We start from the raw sequence: 13,971 nt of genomic DNA, 5'->3' as shown, positions 1-13,971 counted from the left end.
ATACATCTGTTTTGGGGTTTTGGTTTTTATAATGGGGAAGAGACGAATCAATGACTTTCCCTTACCTGGTACTACATTCTATCTATCTTTAACAGTTCAGGATAGTAATTGATATTTTAGAGAACAAAGGAATGACCAAAAGTTTATCTATCCCACATGTCCCACCAAAACTGCTCCCTTTTTGCCAAGTCTGCATCTAGCTTAAGAATTATTGGTAAATAAAGGGCAGAACCTCTTAACTAACTAGATAGCTGTAAATTCTATTTTATAAAGGAGAATCACTGTCAGATAACTGCTGCTTTGTAGCTGATTCCTTCTTTGCTAACATAGGAAACTAGTGCTACACTTCGCTGCTTTTCTTCCCCTTGAAAAAGAGTGTGATCTTCCATAGACAAACTGAAAGGAGCCAAAAAGATTAAGACAGTTGGATATTGAGAGGTCAGTTGGCTGAGAACCTTATAACTTATTATATGAAACTTTCATTTGATCTTAAGGCTACTGCATTCCTTTCAGCCCTAGCTTTCCCCTTTTCTAACTTCTCTGTTCTTTCTGCCAGGGCTCTCCATTTCTTTGTGTCTAAATTCTCCTCATAAGTACATAAAATTAGGAAATGGATAGTTTTAGTATTCCAATCTCTTTGTGTGAGTGGTTCTCTGCAGAGGAAGAACACAAAGGAAAAAGGGAGGGAGACCATAAATCCTTTCTTCCTACCAATACACCGAATTTAATCATCAGTTGCATTTTTGTTGTAGGAGACCTGGTTGTAGCCCAGAGTCTTCCAACATCACTGCCGGCCTGTCCAGTTTAACAACTGGAATTTTATCAGCTAAAGGATCTGGGGTGTGTTTAAAGACTAAATTTTGATACCAAAAAGCCATCATTCACTCTGTCTACACAGTGTTTTGATGACTTTACTATGTTTCAGGTGCTGAAGATACAACGAAGACATGATCCCTCTGACCCAACCCCCTCCTTAAAAACATAATTATTGCATGAAGATGGGCAAACTTTTAACATACATTTACAAACTAATAAATGCACTTTAGGAAAAACTTAGGGCCCTGTAGGAGCTTATAACAGAGGGACCTGATTTTGTCTAGATAGAAGCAATAATTGAGCTAAGTTTTAAAAGTTGGTGGGGGCGCCTGGGTGGCTCAGTCGGTTAGGTGGCTGCCTTCAGCTCAGGTCATGGTCCCGGGGTCCTGGGATCGAGCCCCGCGTCGGGTCCCTGCTCAGCGGGAGGCCTGCTTCTCCCTCTTCCACTCCCCCTGCTTGTGTTCCCTCTCTCACTGTCTCTCTCTGTCAAATAAATAAATAAAATCTTTAAAAAAAAAAAAAAAGTTGAATACAAATAACTAAGGCAAGCAAGAGGGGTAAGATTATTCCAGGCACAGGGAACAACATGTGAAAATGAGCCAAGAATGAGACAGCATTGTGACAGAAACAAAGAAAGAGTAGGTAATAGTGGCATAACACAAGCTTGTAGAAGTAGGCAGAGACCAGGTTATCATGAAGGACCTCAGAACAAGGCTTGTCAAATTACAAATAGGTTTTCCAAGAGGAAATGGGGAGCTAACTAGGCAGGCTGACTTCTAAAACTATATAGATGCATATATCAGTTTTTAATATATATGTGAGAAAGACAAAGACAGAAACACACAATTCCGCCTAACATAACCATGGCTTCTCCAAAGTTGAGATTGAGGCAGAGAAGGAGAAGGAATATATTCAAATCTAAATTTATAGAATCCAATAATAAAAAAATTAGTAAAGTAGCAGGAGTCAGGGGGCCTCAGGAGGCTTTAGTACAGTACAGAATTAATAAATCCACAGTGGTTTTTCCCAGTATTTAGAGCCAGTATTTAGAAAGTCTTAAATTTCTACTTGTGTACTATTTGAGAAAGAAAATTTAAGCAATTTAGGAAACACATTGCATTTAAGCAGAAGTAGTAAGAACAGTGTGTTTGCAGTTTACCCCACAAACCATGCATTTTGCTCTTGTTGGGTTTTCCTTGGTGTTGAGAAAGTTGAGTCCCTGATTCATCCTTTTTTGATTTTGAAAGTAGCCATATTTAATGAATTATTAGAAGCTATACCAGCTGTAATGATTTTTAAAGCACATTACTTTAAAATACCACAAGATATTCTTTATAATATTTCTTTAGTAAGATAAAGATGGCCCTAGAGTACAACAAAGAACTTCTTCTAGTGACTATTTTCTCAGTTGCCTCCAGGATGGTAATAGGTAGTTTCATTCTAGATGCATGCAAGAGAAGGCAATTCATTACATACATTGAATGCCAGAGAGCATTAGGGCTTCATTTTCTCCCTGATCCCCAGTCAAGAAAACTTCTAGAGTATCCAAAGAGCATTTACTTATATGTTTATTCTGCATTAGGGTATTTTTACTATAATGACATAAATTACCTAGAGATAATGGAAGATATTTCCATATGAGATTCTGAAAATCATTAGTCTTTTTTTCCTGAAAACAAAAAGTATTTATATCATAACTGAAGTGGTAAAGGACTTCTTGTATATGATTTTCTTTACAAAACCCTTTGAAAGACAATTTGAAATTTAGTATAAAGTGACTTGAGATTTTGAGTTGTTGAACACATCAAGGTGCCAAGAGGGTGGTGCACTTGGGGAGGTTGTAGAAGCTCTGTAATTTTTTTAATGGCTTGAGTAAAAAACTCTCAGTTACTGACAGAATGAATATTTTCCATGGATTCTGGCAACAGAAGTTAAAGTAGATAATAAGAGCGGTTTATATTAGATAGTTTACTTTTTTCCTATTGGCAGTTAAGGTGTTAAAGAAAGTGTTGCAAAAAAATTGTAGCCCATCATAATTTTTGTTTCACTAAATTTATATTGTACTATAAATGTATATATATATATATAATTACATATAAATATATAATTAATATAGGATAAGTCTTCATTTGTGATGAAGACATAAACTTAATTTTTATATAGATTTCTCATCCAAACATTTCTGTGCCTCAAACAACACAATGAATGATTTCTTTTGTGTATTATCATTGATCAGTATATCTCCTATAATAACAGAAAAGAAAAAGAAGATACTGTGTTCATTTTATTCCTTAGATCAGTACAATGGAACATGAATTTTCAATAAGGGAACATGGATTTGAAGTTCAACTGAGAGAGCTGGAAGATAGTAATCGAAATTCCACTGTTGAACTGAGGCATCTCTTAGTGACTCAACAGAAGGCGGCCAATAGGTGGAAAGAAGAAACAAAGAAACTTACTGAAAGTGCAGAAATTAGAATCAGTAATCTAAAGTAAGTCCACTATTAATTGTTTGATACATTTTACAGAATAAATTATTTAACATTTAATGGTCCTTGCCGTAATCTTCTTGTAAAAATCTTATATTTTTATTAAGCAAATATTATTGAACTGCTGTGAAAAATATTAAGCATTGTAAACCGAAACTCATACTATGTATTTTTGTAAATTTTATGCATATTCCACAAAATATAATGATTTTTGTTGGACATAGCAGTTTAGAATCTTAGTACTCTTTGCATATAGGCATAGCATAATAATGTTTTATGGTTGGGCAGCAGAATCTGATTGATTTGCAAAGCCTAAAGTATTTGCTCTGTGGCCCTTGGAGAAAAGGTTTGCTGACTCCTGCCCAGAAAGTACTTGAGCTTTTAGGCTGAATGCAATGGGATGCTGTGGAAGGCTTTGAGCAAAGTAATATGATCAGGCTTAAATGTTCAACAAATCAGTTTGATTGCAGTTTGAAGAATAGACTCTAGAGGGACAAGGGTAGAAGGGAGAAGGTAGGCGAGTACTGTATAATAGATAGATAAAATGTAACTTGGATTAGATTTTAAAGGGTTGGAGATCATTAAAAAAAAGTTTGAGCCATGTTAAATATGAGCTGCCTAGAAAACATTTAAATCAGGATATCAGCTAGTCAGCTGAGTCTGTAAGTTTGGAGTTCAGGGAAGAGATTGCAGCAGGAGCTATAAATGTGGGAGTCATTAACATACACGTGATTTTTTAAGTCATGGGATGAGAACATGTAGATAGGAAGTCTAGATAAATTAAACTAAGGACTGAGTTCCAAAAGTTAAAGTCTGGAGAGATGAAAATTCCACACTGCAAGAGACTGAGAAAGAATATCCAGAGAAGTAAGAATCATGATAGAATGGTTAAAAAAAAAAAATTATTTTTCAGAAGGAGTATAAGCAATAATAATAGGTGATATTTACTTACTAGCACATGTTTGTTGTTCTAAACAACTTACATGCACATAATTAATGTTGACAGCAACCCTACAAAGTGGATAACACTATCATTTACATTTTACAGGTAAAGAAACTGAAGCTGAGGGAGGTTAAGGAACTTGTTCAAAATCACACAGCTAGCAAAATGACCAGTAAAGACAGTATGCTCTTAACCATTGTTTTATAAAATGCTACTGAGTGGTTGAGTAAAGTGAAGACAGAGAATGGACCTTTTAGTTTGGCACCCTTTGATGGTCTTTGTTAACCATGATAAGAGCAGTTTTGGTAGAATGCTGGAATAAAAATGTGTTTAGAATGAATTTAAGAGAAGAGAATTTCTGCTTCCGGTTTAATGGTGAGCTAGGTAATTGGAACCTCTACCACAACTAAAAAAATTAGATGAATTATAAAAAGCATCTACTAAGAGCATTGAAGAACTAACAAAAATAATTATTATCAATTTGACCTTATCCCAGGAATGCAAAATTATTAAAACATTAGAAAATAAGTTAATATAATTTATCACATTAACTTTTTTAAAAGAGAAAAATCGTAAGGTCTCAACAGATACAGAAAAGGCATTTGATAAAATTAGATATCCACTTATATTTCAAAATAACTCTTAGCAAACGAGGAATAGAATTTCTTTAATTTTGTCAAGGTATCTATCCTAAAGCAAACATTATTTTTAATGGCAAAAAAAATGTTAGTAATTTTCCTTTGAAGATTGGGAAGATAACAAAGAAGTTCGTTATTACCACTTGTATTAATATTTGTATCAGAAGTCCTTATCAGTGCACTGTGGCAAGAAAATGAAATAGAAGGTATACAAACTAGAAAGGAAGGAAGAAAACAGTCATTCTTCACAGACAACATGACTGTATATGTAGTAAGTCCAAAATAATTAATAGATAATAGGCAAATATACAAAAATCAATTGTATTTCTACATATCTGCAACAAATACTTCTAAACAAAACTTTAGTAAAATTTACAATGCATCAAAAAACATCAGATGCTCAGGAATATAACAATGTGTGAGACTTCTACATGAGAACTATGATAGCAGGAAGATTAAAGAAGGCCTAAGTAAATAGAAGTCAAGTTAATTGATCAGAATAGTCAATGTTACGAATTTGTTAACAACCCCCACCCCCCCGCCCAGCCCTCTGTAGATTCAGTGTAATCCCAGACAAAATCCTAGCACATGGAGCAGTATCCAAAATATATTAAGTGAAAAAAACAAATTTTATACAGTACGTATAGTATTCTGCCCTTTAAGAGGGGAAAGTGTTCGTGTGTGTATGTGTGTGTACACATATATATACAAGCATGCTATACATACACTACGTTCATATACATATGTGCACATTCTCTTATTAAAAATAGAGAGGTGACCAAAACAATAATTAAAATGGTTCTCTATGAGGAGAGAGAAAGGAGTAAAGGATGAAGGCTAGACTTCTTTGAATGAACCTTGTCTTATAGATATATAGGCTTGAGTTTGAAACTATATAAATGTTCATATAATTATCTTTTAAATTAAATCAAAATTTTTTAAAAAACTAAAAATCGAAAGTAAAATTAAACAAATGAACTTAATTGTGTAGGAAGCTGATGGCTTAACTACACAAATAAATTATTTCAAGTGACATTAAACACAGTAATTAGACTGTATATCCCTAGTGAGATAAATCCTAAGGATAAAAGAAAATGTAAAAAACCATAAATTGCTTTTAGTAGTTATATCATTAGAAATAATATTGGTGTTATTATTCTGAAACTTATAATTACAAGATAAAGGAATTGAGTAATTATAGAAATGCCTTTAAGAACCAAGATTTTTATAATAAGAGGGAAGAAACTCAAATTAAATAAAACTTGTATTTCTACATTGAAATTGGGAATATTATCATGGGAACTCATGATGTGTTTTACTCTTAAAAACATGTATTTCCTGGCTCTGTCCACTTAAGGGACCTAAGAGGCAGTGACCAGTATTCAGTTGCAATGAGGTATCCTGAAAGAAACCAGGACTCTAGAGAAATGATTGATTACAGATCTAGGATAGAAAAGTATAATATGAGCCTAGAAACTGTGGAAAGAGCCAAGATGCCCTTCAACAGATGAATGGATAAAGAAGATGTGGTCCATATATACAATGGAATATTACTCAGCCATCAGAAAGGATGAATACCCAACTTTTGCATCAACATGGATGGCACTGGAGGAGATTATGCTAAGTGAAATAAGCAGAGAAAGTCAATTATCATATGGTTTCACCTATTTGTGGAACATAAGGAATAGCATGGAGGACATTAGGAGAAGGAAGGGAAAAATGAAGGGGGGGAAATTAGAGGGGGAGACGAACCATGAGAGACTATGGACTCCGGGAAACAAACTGAGGGTTTTAGAGGGGAGGGGTTGGGGGGATGGGTTAGTCTGGTGATGGATATTAAGGAGGGCATGAATTGCATGGAGCACTGGGTATTACACGCAAACAATGAATTATAGAACTACATCAAAAACTAATGTACTGTATGGTGACTAACATTAAAAAAAAGAGAGAGAGGAAAGAAAAACACTTTGAGGTAGCAAAAGGGGAGGAAGGTATCAAGATTATTTGGGTCATGTCAGAAGGACCCAGGAGCCAACTTAAGTAGGCCCCCTCTGGCTGATGTGGGAACAATTTGAACATCAAAAAGAATATCTGCAGTAAATTGAAACATGTCAAATATATTAAAAACCCATGACTTCAGAATGATATTAAATGAAAAAAAGCCTTTGGTCACCTTTGGAAGATCCTATGGAACCAGCTCTTTCTGAAAAAAGATAAAGGGAAAAATCAGGCTTTTATTGTACCTTTCCTTTACTCACTATACTTCATGAAATGCTTCTTGGCCTTTCCTACTATAATAGCCCTTACTCCACTGATTGGGGAACCAGCGTAGGGATTTTGCCAGTTAGTTGCTCAATGTGTCTGTTCTGATTATGCATCCCAGAACCAGGGAAATAAACACAGAATAGGATTATAGACACACTAGTTGTGAGACCTAGGCCGAGACTTCACTGATGACCTGATCTGCATAAACCTCTCCTGGTTGGTGGACCACAGTGCTATTTGGGGTCTCTAGGAATTTTTTCAGCAACAGTGTCCAGTAATCCTGAAAATGTCTGGATTCCTCCTTCCCCACGGCATGGTCACCCGGCTAACTCTTCACAGATCCCTTAGGGGAAGGCCAGGAGGAAGTATATATGGGAACCTACAGCCCCTTTCTTTATTCAAGCGGCTTTGAGTCTGAACTGACTCAAGTTTGAGAAATGGTTATATGGCTGTGACACTTTCTTGTAGTGATTCAAGTCAGGTTTGATTCTACTTCTCCAAATCAAATAGTAGACCACCCATCTATTTCAGTTCTAGGGTCACAGTGATCAAAGTAGCAAATCCCAAAGATCTCTGCAGATCAGACTCTCCTGATAACTACTTCAACTTTGCTGCCCATTCTAATAATGATGACCACATTTTCTTTGGAGATTTAAGGCTGCTACATCACCCTTGCCATTGAGAATCCTATCATCAACATTGAATTCAGGAAGCCCAGATCCATGATAGCAGTTGTCATTTCTGTTCCACGGTGAATAATATACAGAGCACTGCAGGGATACTGGAGCAACTCTCATGACTGTATTTCACACAGTCTTCATGAAGAAAATGTCCTCTGGACCCTCCTGAGGGTCAGAGTTGAAGGATGGAAGAGCTGCTTTTACATTAAAAAAAAAAAAAAAAAAAAAAACCTCACTGTTGTCTTCCAATCTCCCCCGGCCTTTAGTAACTTCCTCTACACTACTGATTCTCAGATGGGGATTACTTCATCCTTCTCCCCTCCCTGGAACATTTGTCTTAAAAATATCCAAAGACATGTAGGGATGATTCTGGATCTAATGTACAGAGGCCAGGGGTGCTGCTAAACATCCTATAATGCACAGAACAGCCCCTCAAAACAAAGGATTTTCCAGCCAAAGATGTCAGAAATGCCAAAGTTGACAAACCTTGCTTTACACCATAACAAGGATTTTCTTATATTTCAATATCATTCAGTATAGGTCACCCTTGAACCCAGATTTTGTTCAACTAACCAAACAAATCAAGATACTTGAGCTAACACACTGAATCCAGAATATCTGCTTTGTGAGCCCACATTGAAAAATTTGGCCTAATTCTAATGTTATTTCTTCTGCTGTAATACAGCACCCTTAGGATCCATTCCCGCACATACTCCCCAGGTTCTGTCTACATACAGTTGGCAGAATTGTGTAATGATTTTAGGGTATTCTGCCTCCTCACAGGTCTTGTTTTGTAGGTTAGTCCCTAGAGCCTATCAGACTTGACTCTGGCTGTAGATACAGAAGTAGTGAATGAATGAATGAATGAATGAGAGGTAAATCCTGAAGGGATTCACCTGTTCCTTGTAAAACAACTCCCTCAGGGGAGACTGTTCAAACTCCTAAGGCAGAGGATACTTACCTTTCCAAACAGTGTGGAAGGACTGCTTCTATTGGCAAGGGAGGCATGCTAGAATTTAGGGATTCAAGGCCCCAGCTTCATTGGAGTCTGTCTGGACACATGTTCCTATCTCAATTTTCAGGGAAGGAGAGACCTTGCAACGTTGGGAATTCAGTTTGTGTTATAATTTAACCACATACAGGATTAGACTTTGCATTTGATGATCAGAAATCTCGGCTTTGTAACCAGAGGAAATGGGGTTTCTTTTAAGGTAGTCATAACAGCTTTCAGGTCCCTAACCTGGACTTTGAGCTCAGAATTTAAAACTCTGAGTTCTTTATTGTGATCCTCAAAGTTCTCCAGTGTACCTAGAAGTCCCATTATGCTCCTCATTCACTAGTGTTTTATGTCCTTAACTACTTGGTCACTCAAAAACTTATCCTTTATAGGCACTTGATTATATAGGTGATAATTTAAGTAACTATTTTGCCATTGCACAGCATGGATTACCAAGGTACCCTTTACCAGTGGCCTTTAAAGCTAATGAAAGCAGAGAACCAATTCCAGATAATCCAGAACCAGTTAGAGTACTCATTCATGAGGTTATATTCCTCTGGGACTACTTCTGGACTTGAAACCAATTACTGTATGTATTCAGGTTTATTCAGGAAAACAGAGCTACTCTGAGTGATATAGAATATGGGATTTATTTTGGCAATTAGGTCTGACACAGTTGTGGGAGCTGGTAGAGAAGTCAATGCAGTGCAGTTGTTTCTGCATCTGGTGTTAAGCCTGAAGTCACTATGGGCCAGCTAAGCTAGAAGTCATGAAGAAAAGCTGGATATGAATGAAAGCAACTCTAAGGACAAACTGGAACCCTGTTTTCATTTATCTCTCATCATCTTCAACCACTGTCATAGATGACCTACAGGAAAAGCTGGTGCCATTTACCATGCATCTGCACATGACTCAAGAGGCTGAAAGAGGACATCTGCCAAGAGGCAAAAGATGGAATTGCTGTGGATCCGAGTAGTGCTCCACACCAATATAGTGACCTAACATATCAGCAACAATGTGTATGAGTTGCTGCAATGCCAGCTGCCCTGCCAGCCTTCCGAGCCTGCTGCACAAATTTCTTTTATGGTCAACACGAACCCAGGACCAGGCAGGGAAGGGAATGCTGGGAAATGTAGTACTAGCTTAGCTAAGTTGATGTAGTCCAAAGCTGCCACCATGTATTTGTCATAACTTAGTTAGTGATGTTGAGCAGTTCACAATGTTTACATAAGGAAATAGGAAACCATATAATATAAAATAGACTTAAATGAACATCAGTCTAAAGATTATATCTATGATAGCTATAACTTGTTGAATATATACTATTTGCCACTTAACAAACTTATGTAATGATCACAAAAACTTTATGAAGTAAATGCTATAATATTCTCTGTATTAGGGTTCTCCAGAGAAACAGAACTAACAGGATGTGTGTGTATGTGTGTAAGTGTAAAAAGGTTTATTTTAAGGAATTGGCTCATGTGCTTGTGGAGCTTAGCAAGTTTAAAGTTTTTCTGAGGGAGAAAACTGACAAGCTAGAGACTCAGAGAGTTCTAGAGGGGAGGGGGGTGAGGGGATGGGTTAGCCTGGTGATGATGGGTATTAAAGAGGGCACGTACTGCATGGAGCACTGGGTGTTATATGCAAACAATGAATCATGGAACACTACATCAAAAACTAATGATGTAATGTATGGTGATTAACATAACATAATAAAAGAAACAAAAAACAAAACAAAACAAAAAGATGAAAAAAAAGAGTAAACTTGAATCACCTTAGAGGAAGATGGAGAACACACTGGTGACATTAAACCAGATGGGCTATAATCATAAAAAGAAATTGAGTGAAATACTTCTTTAGTGAAAATATGCAGAATGAATCTGAAAACATGAAACTTTGGTAGCTGTGGTGTGGGGTTTTTTTTGCAGCTGTCAATTAGCATTTTATTTTTTTAAGTTTTTATTCTAATTCCTGGTCGTTAACATACAGCATTATATTAGTTTCAGGTGTACAATATAGTGATTTAGCAATTCCATACAGCACCCGGTGCTCATCACGACAAGTGCACTCCTTAATCCCCATCACCTATTTAACCCAACGCCCCACTCCCCTCCCCTCTGATAACTATTAGTTTATTCTCTATAATTAGGGGTCCGTTTCTTGGTTTGTCTCTCTTTTTTCCCTTTGCTCATTTGTTTGTTTCTTAAATTCCACATATGAGTGAAATCATATGGTATTTGTCTTTCTGTGACTGACTTATTTCACTTAGCATAATTCTCTCTAGCTCCATCCATGTCATTGCAAATGTCAAGATTTCATTCTTTTTTATGGCCAATATTCCATTGTATATGTATATGTACACATACATACCACATCTTCTTTATCCATTCATCAACTGATGGACACTTGGGCTGCTTCCATATCTTGGCTATTGTAAATAATGCTACTATAAACATAGGGGTGCATGTATCCCTTTGAATTAGTGGTTTTGTATTCTTTGGGGAAAAACCCAGTAGTACAATTGATAGATTGTAGGGTAGTTCTACTTTTTACTTCTTGAGGAATCTCCATACTGTTTTCCAGGGCAACTACATTAATTTACTTTCCCACCAACAGTGCATGAGTGTTCTTTATTCTCCACATCCTCATCAGCACCAGCTGTGCTTGTGTTGTTGATTTTAGCCATTCTGACAGGTGTGAAGGGTAGCTGTGGTTATTTGATACAGTCACTCAGTTCCTTTAATGCCTACTGATAATATCAACAAGGTGATACTGGATTGGAAGGTCATCCATCTTTAGGTAAAACTCTTCCCAGTGAGCTAATTCAGGATAACAAAAGGCTTCTTTGATTATTCAAAACATAGTTTTCAAATATTTCAAACATAACAGATTTTAGTAATAAACATTGATCTGGCGTGCGAGTTGAAGGTGGGGAATACCCCACAGAAAAGAGATCCAATGCTCAGCAATGAACAACAATTTTGGAGGAATATATTTGCTGGAACATAAAGATATTGGTAACCAAAAATTAATAGTAAATGACATCTTTAATGATTCCTAGTTTATAAATTCTATAATAGCAAATGTTTATATAATGAAATATATCTACTTTTTTTTAAGATGCAACAAATCTTGACACTAAAAAATAATGAATACAGATATCTAAGAAAGAAATACCACAGAAGAGAGTTCTTGTTTAACCATGTTATGGAATACTATTTCCACAGAGTTGATTTTCACTTGATCTCTGTTCAAGAGTTTCATTATCCACTTCATTGCTGAATTACTAATTTCTTTCTCCTAAAGCTTTCATTGTGGCCCATTTGGGGGGAAAAAAGGAAAGAAAGAAACCAGGCAAAAATAAACCATAGCTTTAAGATTGTACATATAGCTGCTGCAAGAATGCTCATACCAGCATTTTTCCTAATTGTCCCAAATGCAAATGCAAATGCCCATTAGCAGTACACTGGGTAATGGGACTCATTTTATTACTCTATATTATCCTGATACACCTAGACATTCCTTTTTCTAGCATATTCCTAAAACTAGAATTTTTGAGTCATAGGCATGCATATTTTCAACCTTTGTAGAAAATGCCTCACTCTTTCCCAAAATAATTGTAGCTGTTTACATTCTTGCAAGTAGTAGAGTATCTGAGAATTTCTGATAATCCTCATCTTCACTCAGTGAATGAAGTCAGATGTGTTAAATTGTGCTAGTCTAACGACTACTGGTTTCTCATTGTAGTTTTAACTTGCAACTCTCATATTTCTGCCAAAGTTGAGCATCTTTAAATGTTTATTGGCCTTGTGAACTTTTATTTTGTGAAGTGTTTCTTCAGGCCTTTTAACCATTTCTCTGTTGAGTTGTTTACCTTTTTTTCAGGTGTTGCAAATATCTTCTCCCATTCTGTGGCTTATCATTTCTCTCCTCTCTTGCTCCTCTATTTTGATAAACAGAAATTCTTAATTTTAATGGAGTCATGTTTATCTCTTTCGTTTTATGATAACTGCTTTGTATGTCTTATTTTAAGAACTCCCTTTCTGTCCTGACCTCTAAAGATATTTTCTTTCAGCTTAACTGCCAAAAGCTTTATAGTTTTACTTTCTACATTTAAGTCTTTATTTAATCCAGAATTGATTTTGTGTTACAGGGTAAGGTAGAAGTCTATTTTTTCCAAGTGGTAGCCATTCATCCCTACAACCTTTAATGACAAAATTGTCATTTCCTCACTACTTTGTAGTATCCCCTTTGTCATAATTTGTGTCCAAATGTGTGTGTGTCTGTTTCTGAGCTTTCTTATGTTTCACTTGTTTGTCAGCCTATCCTGTGTCAGTACCATACTGCCATGTTCATTATAGCTTTAGAAGACACTTTTGAAAACAAATACAAGGTTAGAAAAGTGACTTGGTATCTGATAGAACCACTCCTGTTATTCAGTTTTTCAAAAATATCTGTTGTTATCCATGGACATTTCCATATTCATATAAATTCATATTCATAAAATTGTGTTCTTAAGTTCCATAAAGAAACATGATGAAATTTTGATTGGGATTACATTGAATCTATAAGTAAATTTGAAGCAAGTTAACATAATTTAAAATTTTAAAGATTCCAATCTTTTGGACATGAATCTCTCCATTTTGTTTACATCTTTTTAAACACTACTCAATAAAGTTTATTAATTTCTTTGTACAAGTCTTACACATCTTTGTTAGATTTAGTTGGTATTTTTAATAATCAATATTTTTATGATATTATAAATATCTCTGATTTTTTTTTTAATCTTTTTCTTTAAGGTTTTTATTTATTTATTTGACAGAGACAGAGAGAGACACAGCGAGAGAGGGAACACAAGCAGGGAGAGTGGGAGAGGGAGAAGCAGGCTTCCCGCTGAGCAGGGAGCCCGATGCGGGGCTCGATCCCAGGACCCCGGGATCATGACCTGAGCCGAAGGCAGACGCTTAACGACTGAGCCACCCAGGCGCCCCAATATCTCTGATTTTATTTTCTGACCTTTGCTTGTATAAAGAAATGGAAATGCTTTTTGATTCTGATTTTTTTAACCACTAACCTTGCTCAGTACAAAAAGCTGTTGATTCTTTTGGATTTTTCCTTTCGGCAGCTTTATTGTGGTATTTGC

The 13,971-nt window shown here is 36.0% G+C and overlaps 1 protein-coding gene across 9 annotated transcripts in view; it reads left to right on the top strand.

Moving 5' to 3' along the window:
* SCLT1 (sodium channel and clathrin linker 1) overlaps positions 1–13,971 on the top strand; it is a 215,143-nt gene that overhangs the window by 149,143 nt on the left and 52,029 nt on the right. For 7 of the 9 annotated variants that reach the window (XM_032412836.1, XM_032412837.1, XM_032412839.1 and 4 more), the window contains one exon: positions 3,112–3,308. In XM_032412836.1, the coding sequence (XP_032268727.1) occupies positions 3,112–3,308 (197 nt within the window). Of the gene's footprint in view, positions 1–3,111; positions 3,309–9,493; positions 10,424–13,971 lie in introns of those variants that run through there. The other 2 variants (XM_032412841.1, XM_032412843.1) reach the window with 2 other exon arrangements.

Source organism: Phoca vitulina, unplaced genomic scaffold, assembly GCF_004348235.1.
Source record: "Phoca vitulina isolate PV1807 unplaced genomic scaffold, GSC_HSeal_1.0 scaffold14, whole genome shotgun sequence".
Taxonomy (NCBI): domain Eukaryota; kingdom Metazoa; phylum Chordata; class Mammalia; order Carnivora; family Phocidae; genus Phoca; species Phoca vitulina.
This window is presented reverse-complemented; position numbering and strand designations above follow the sequence as displayed.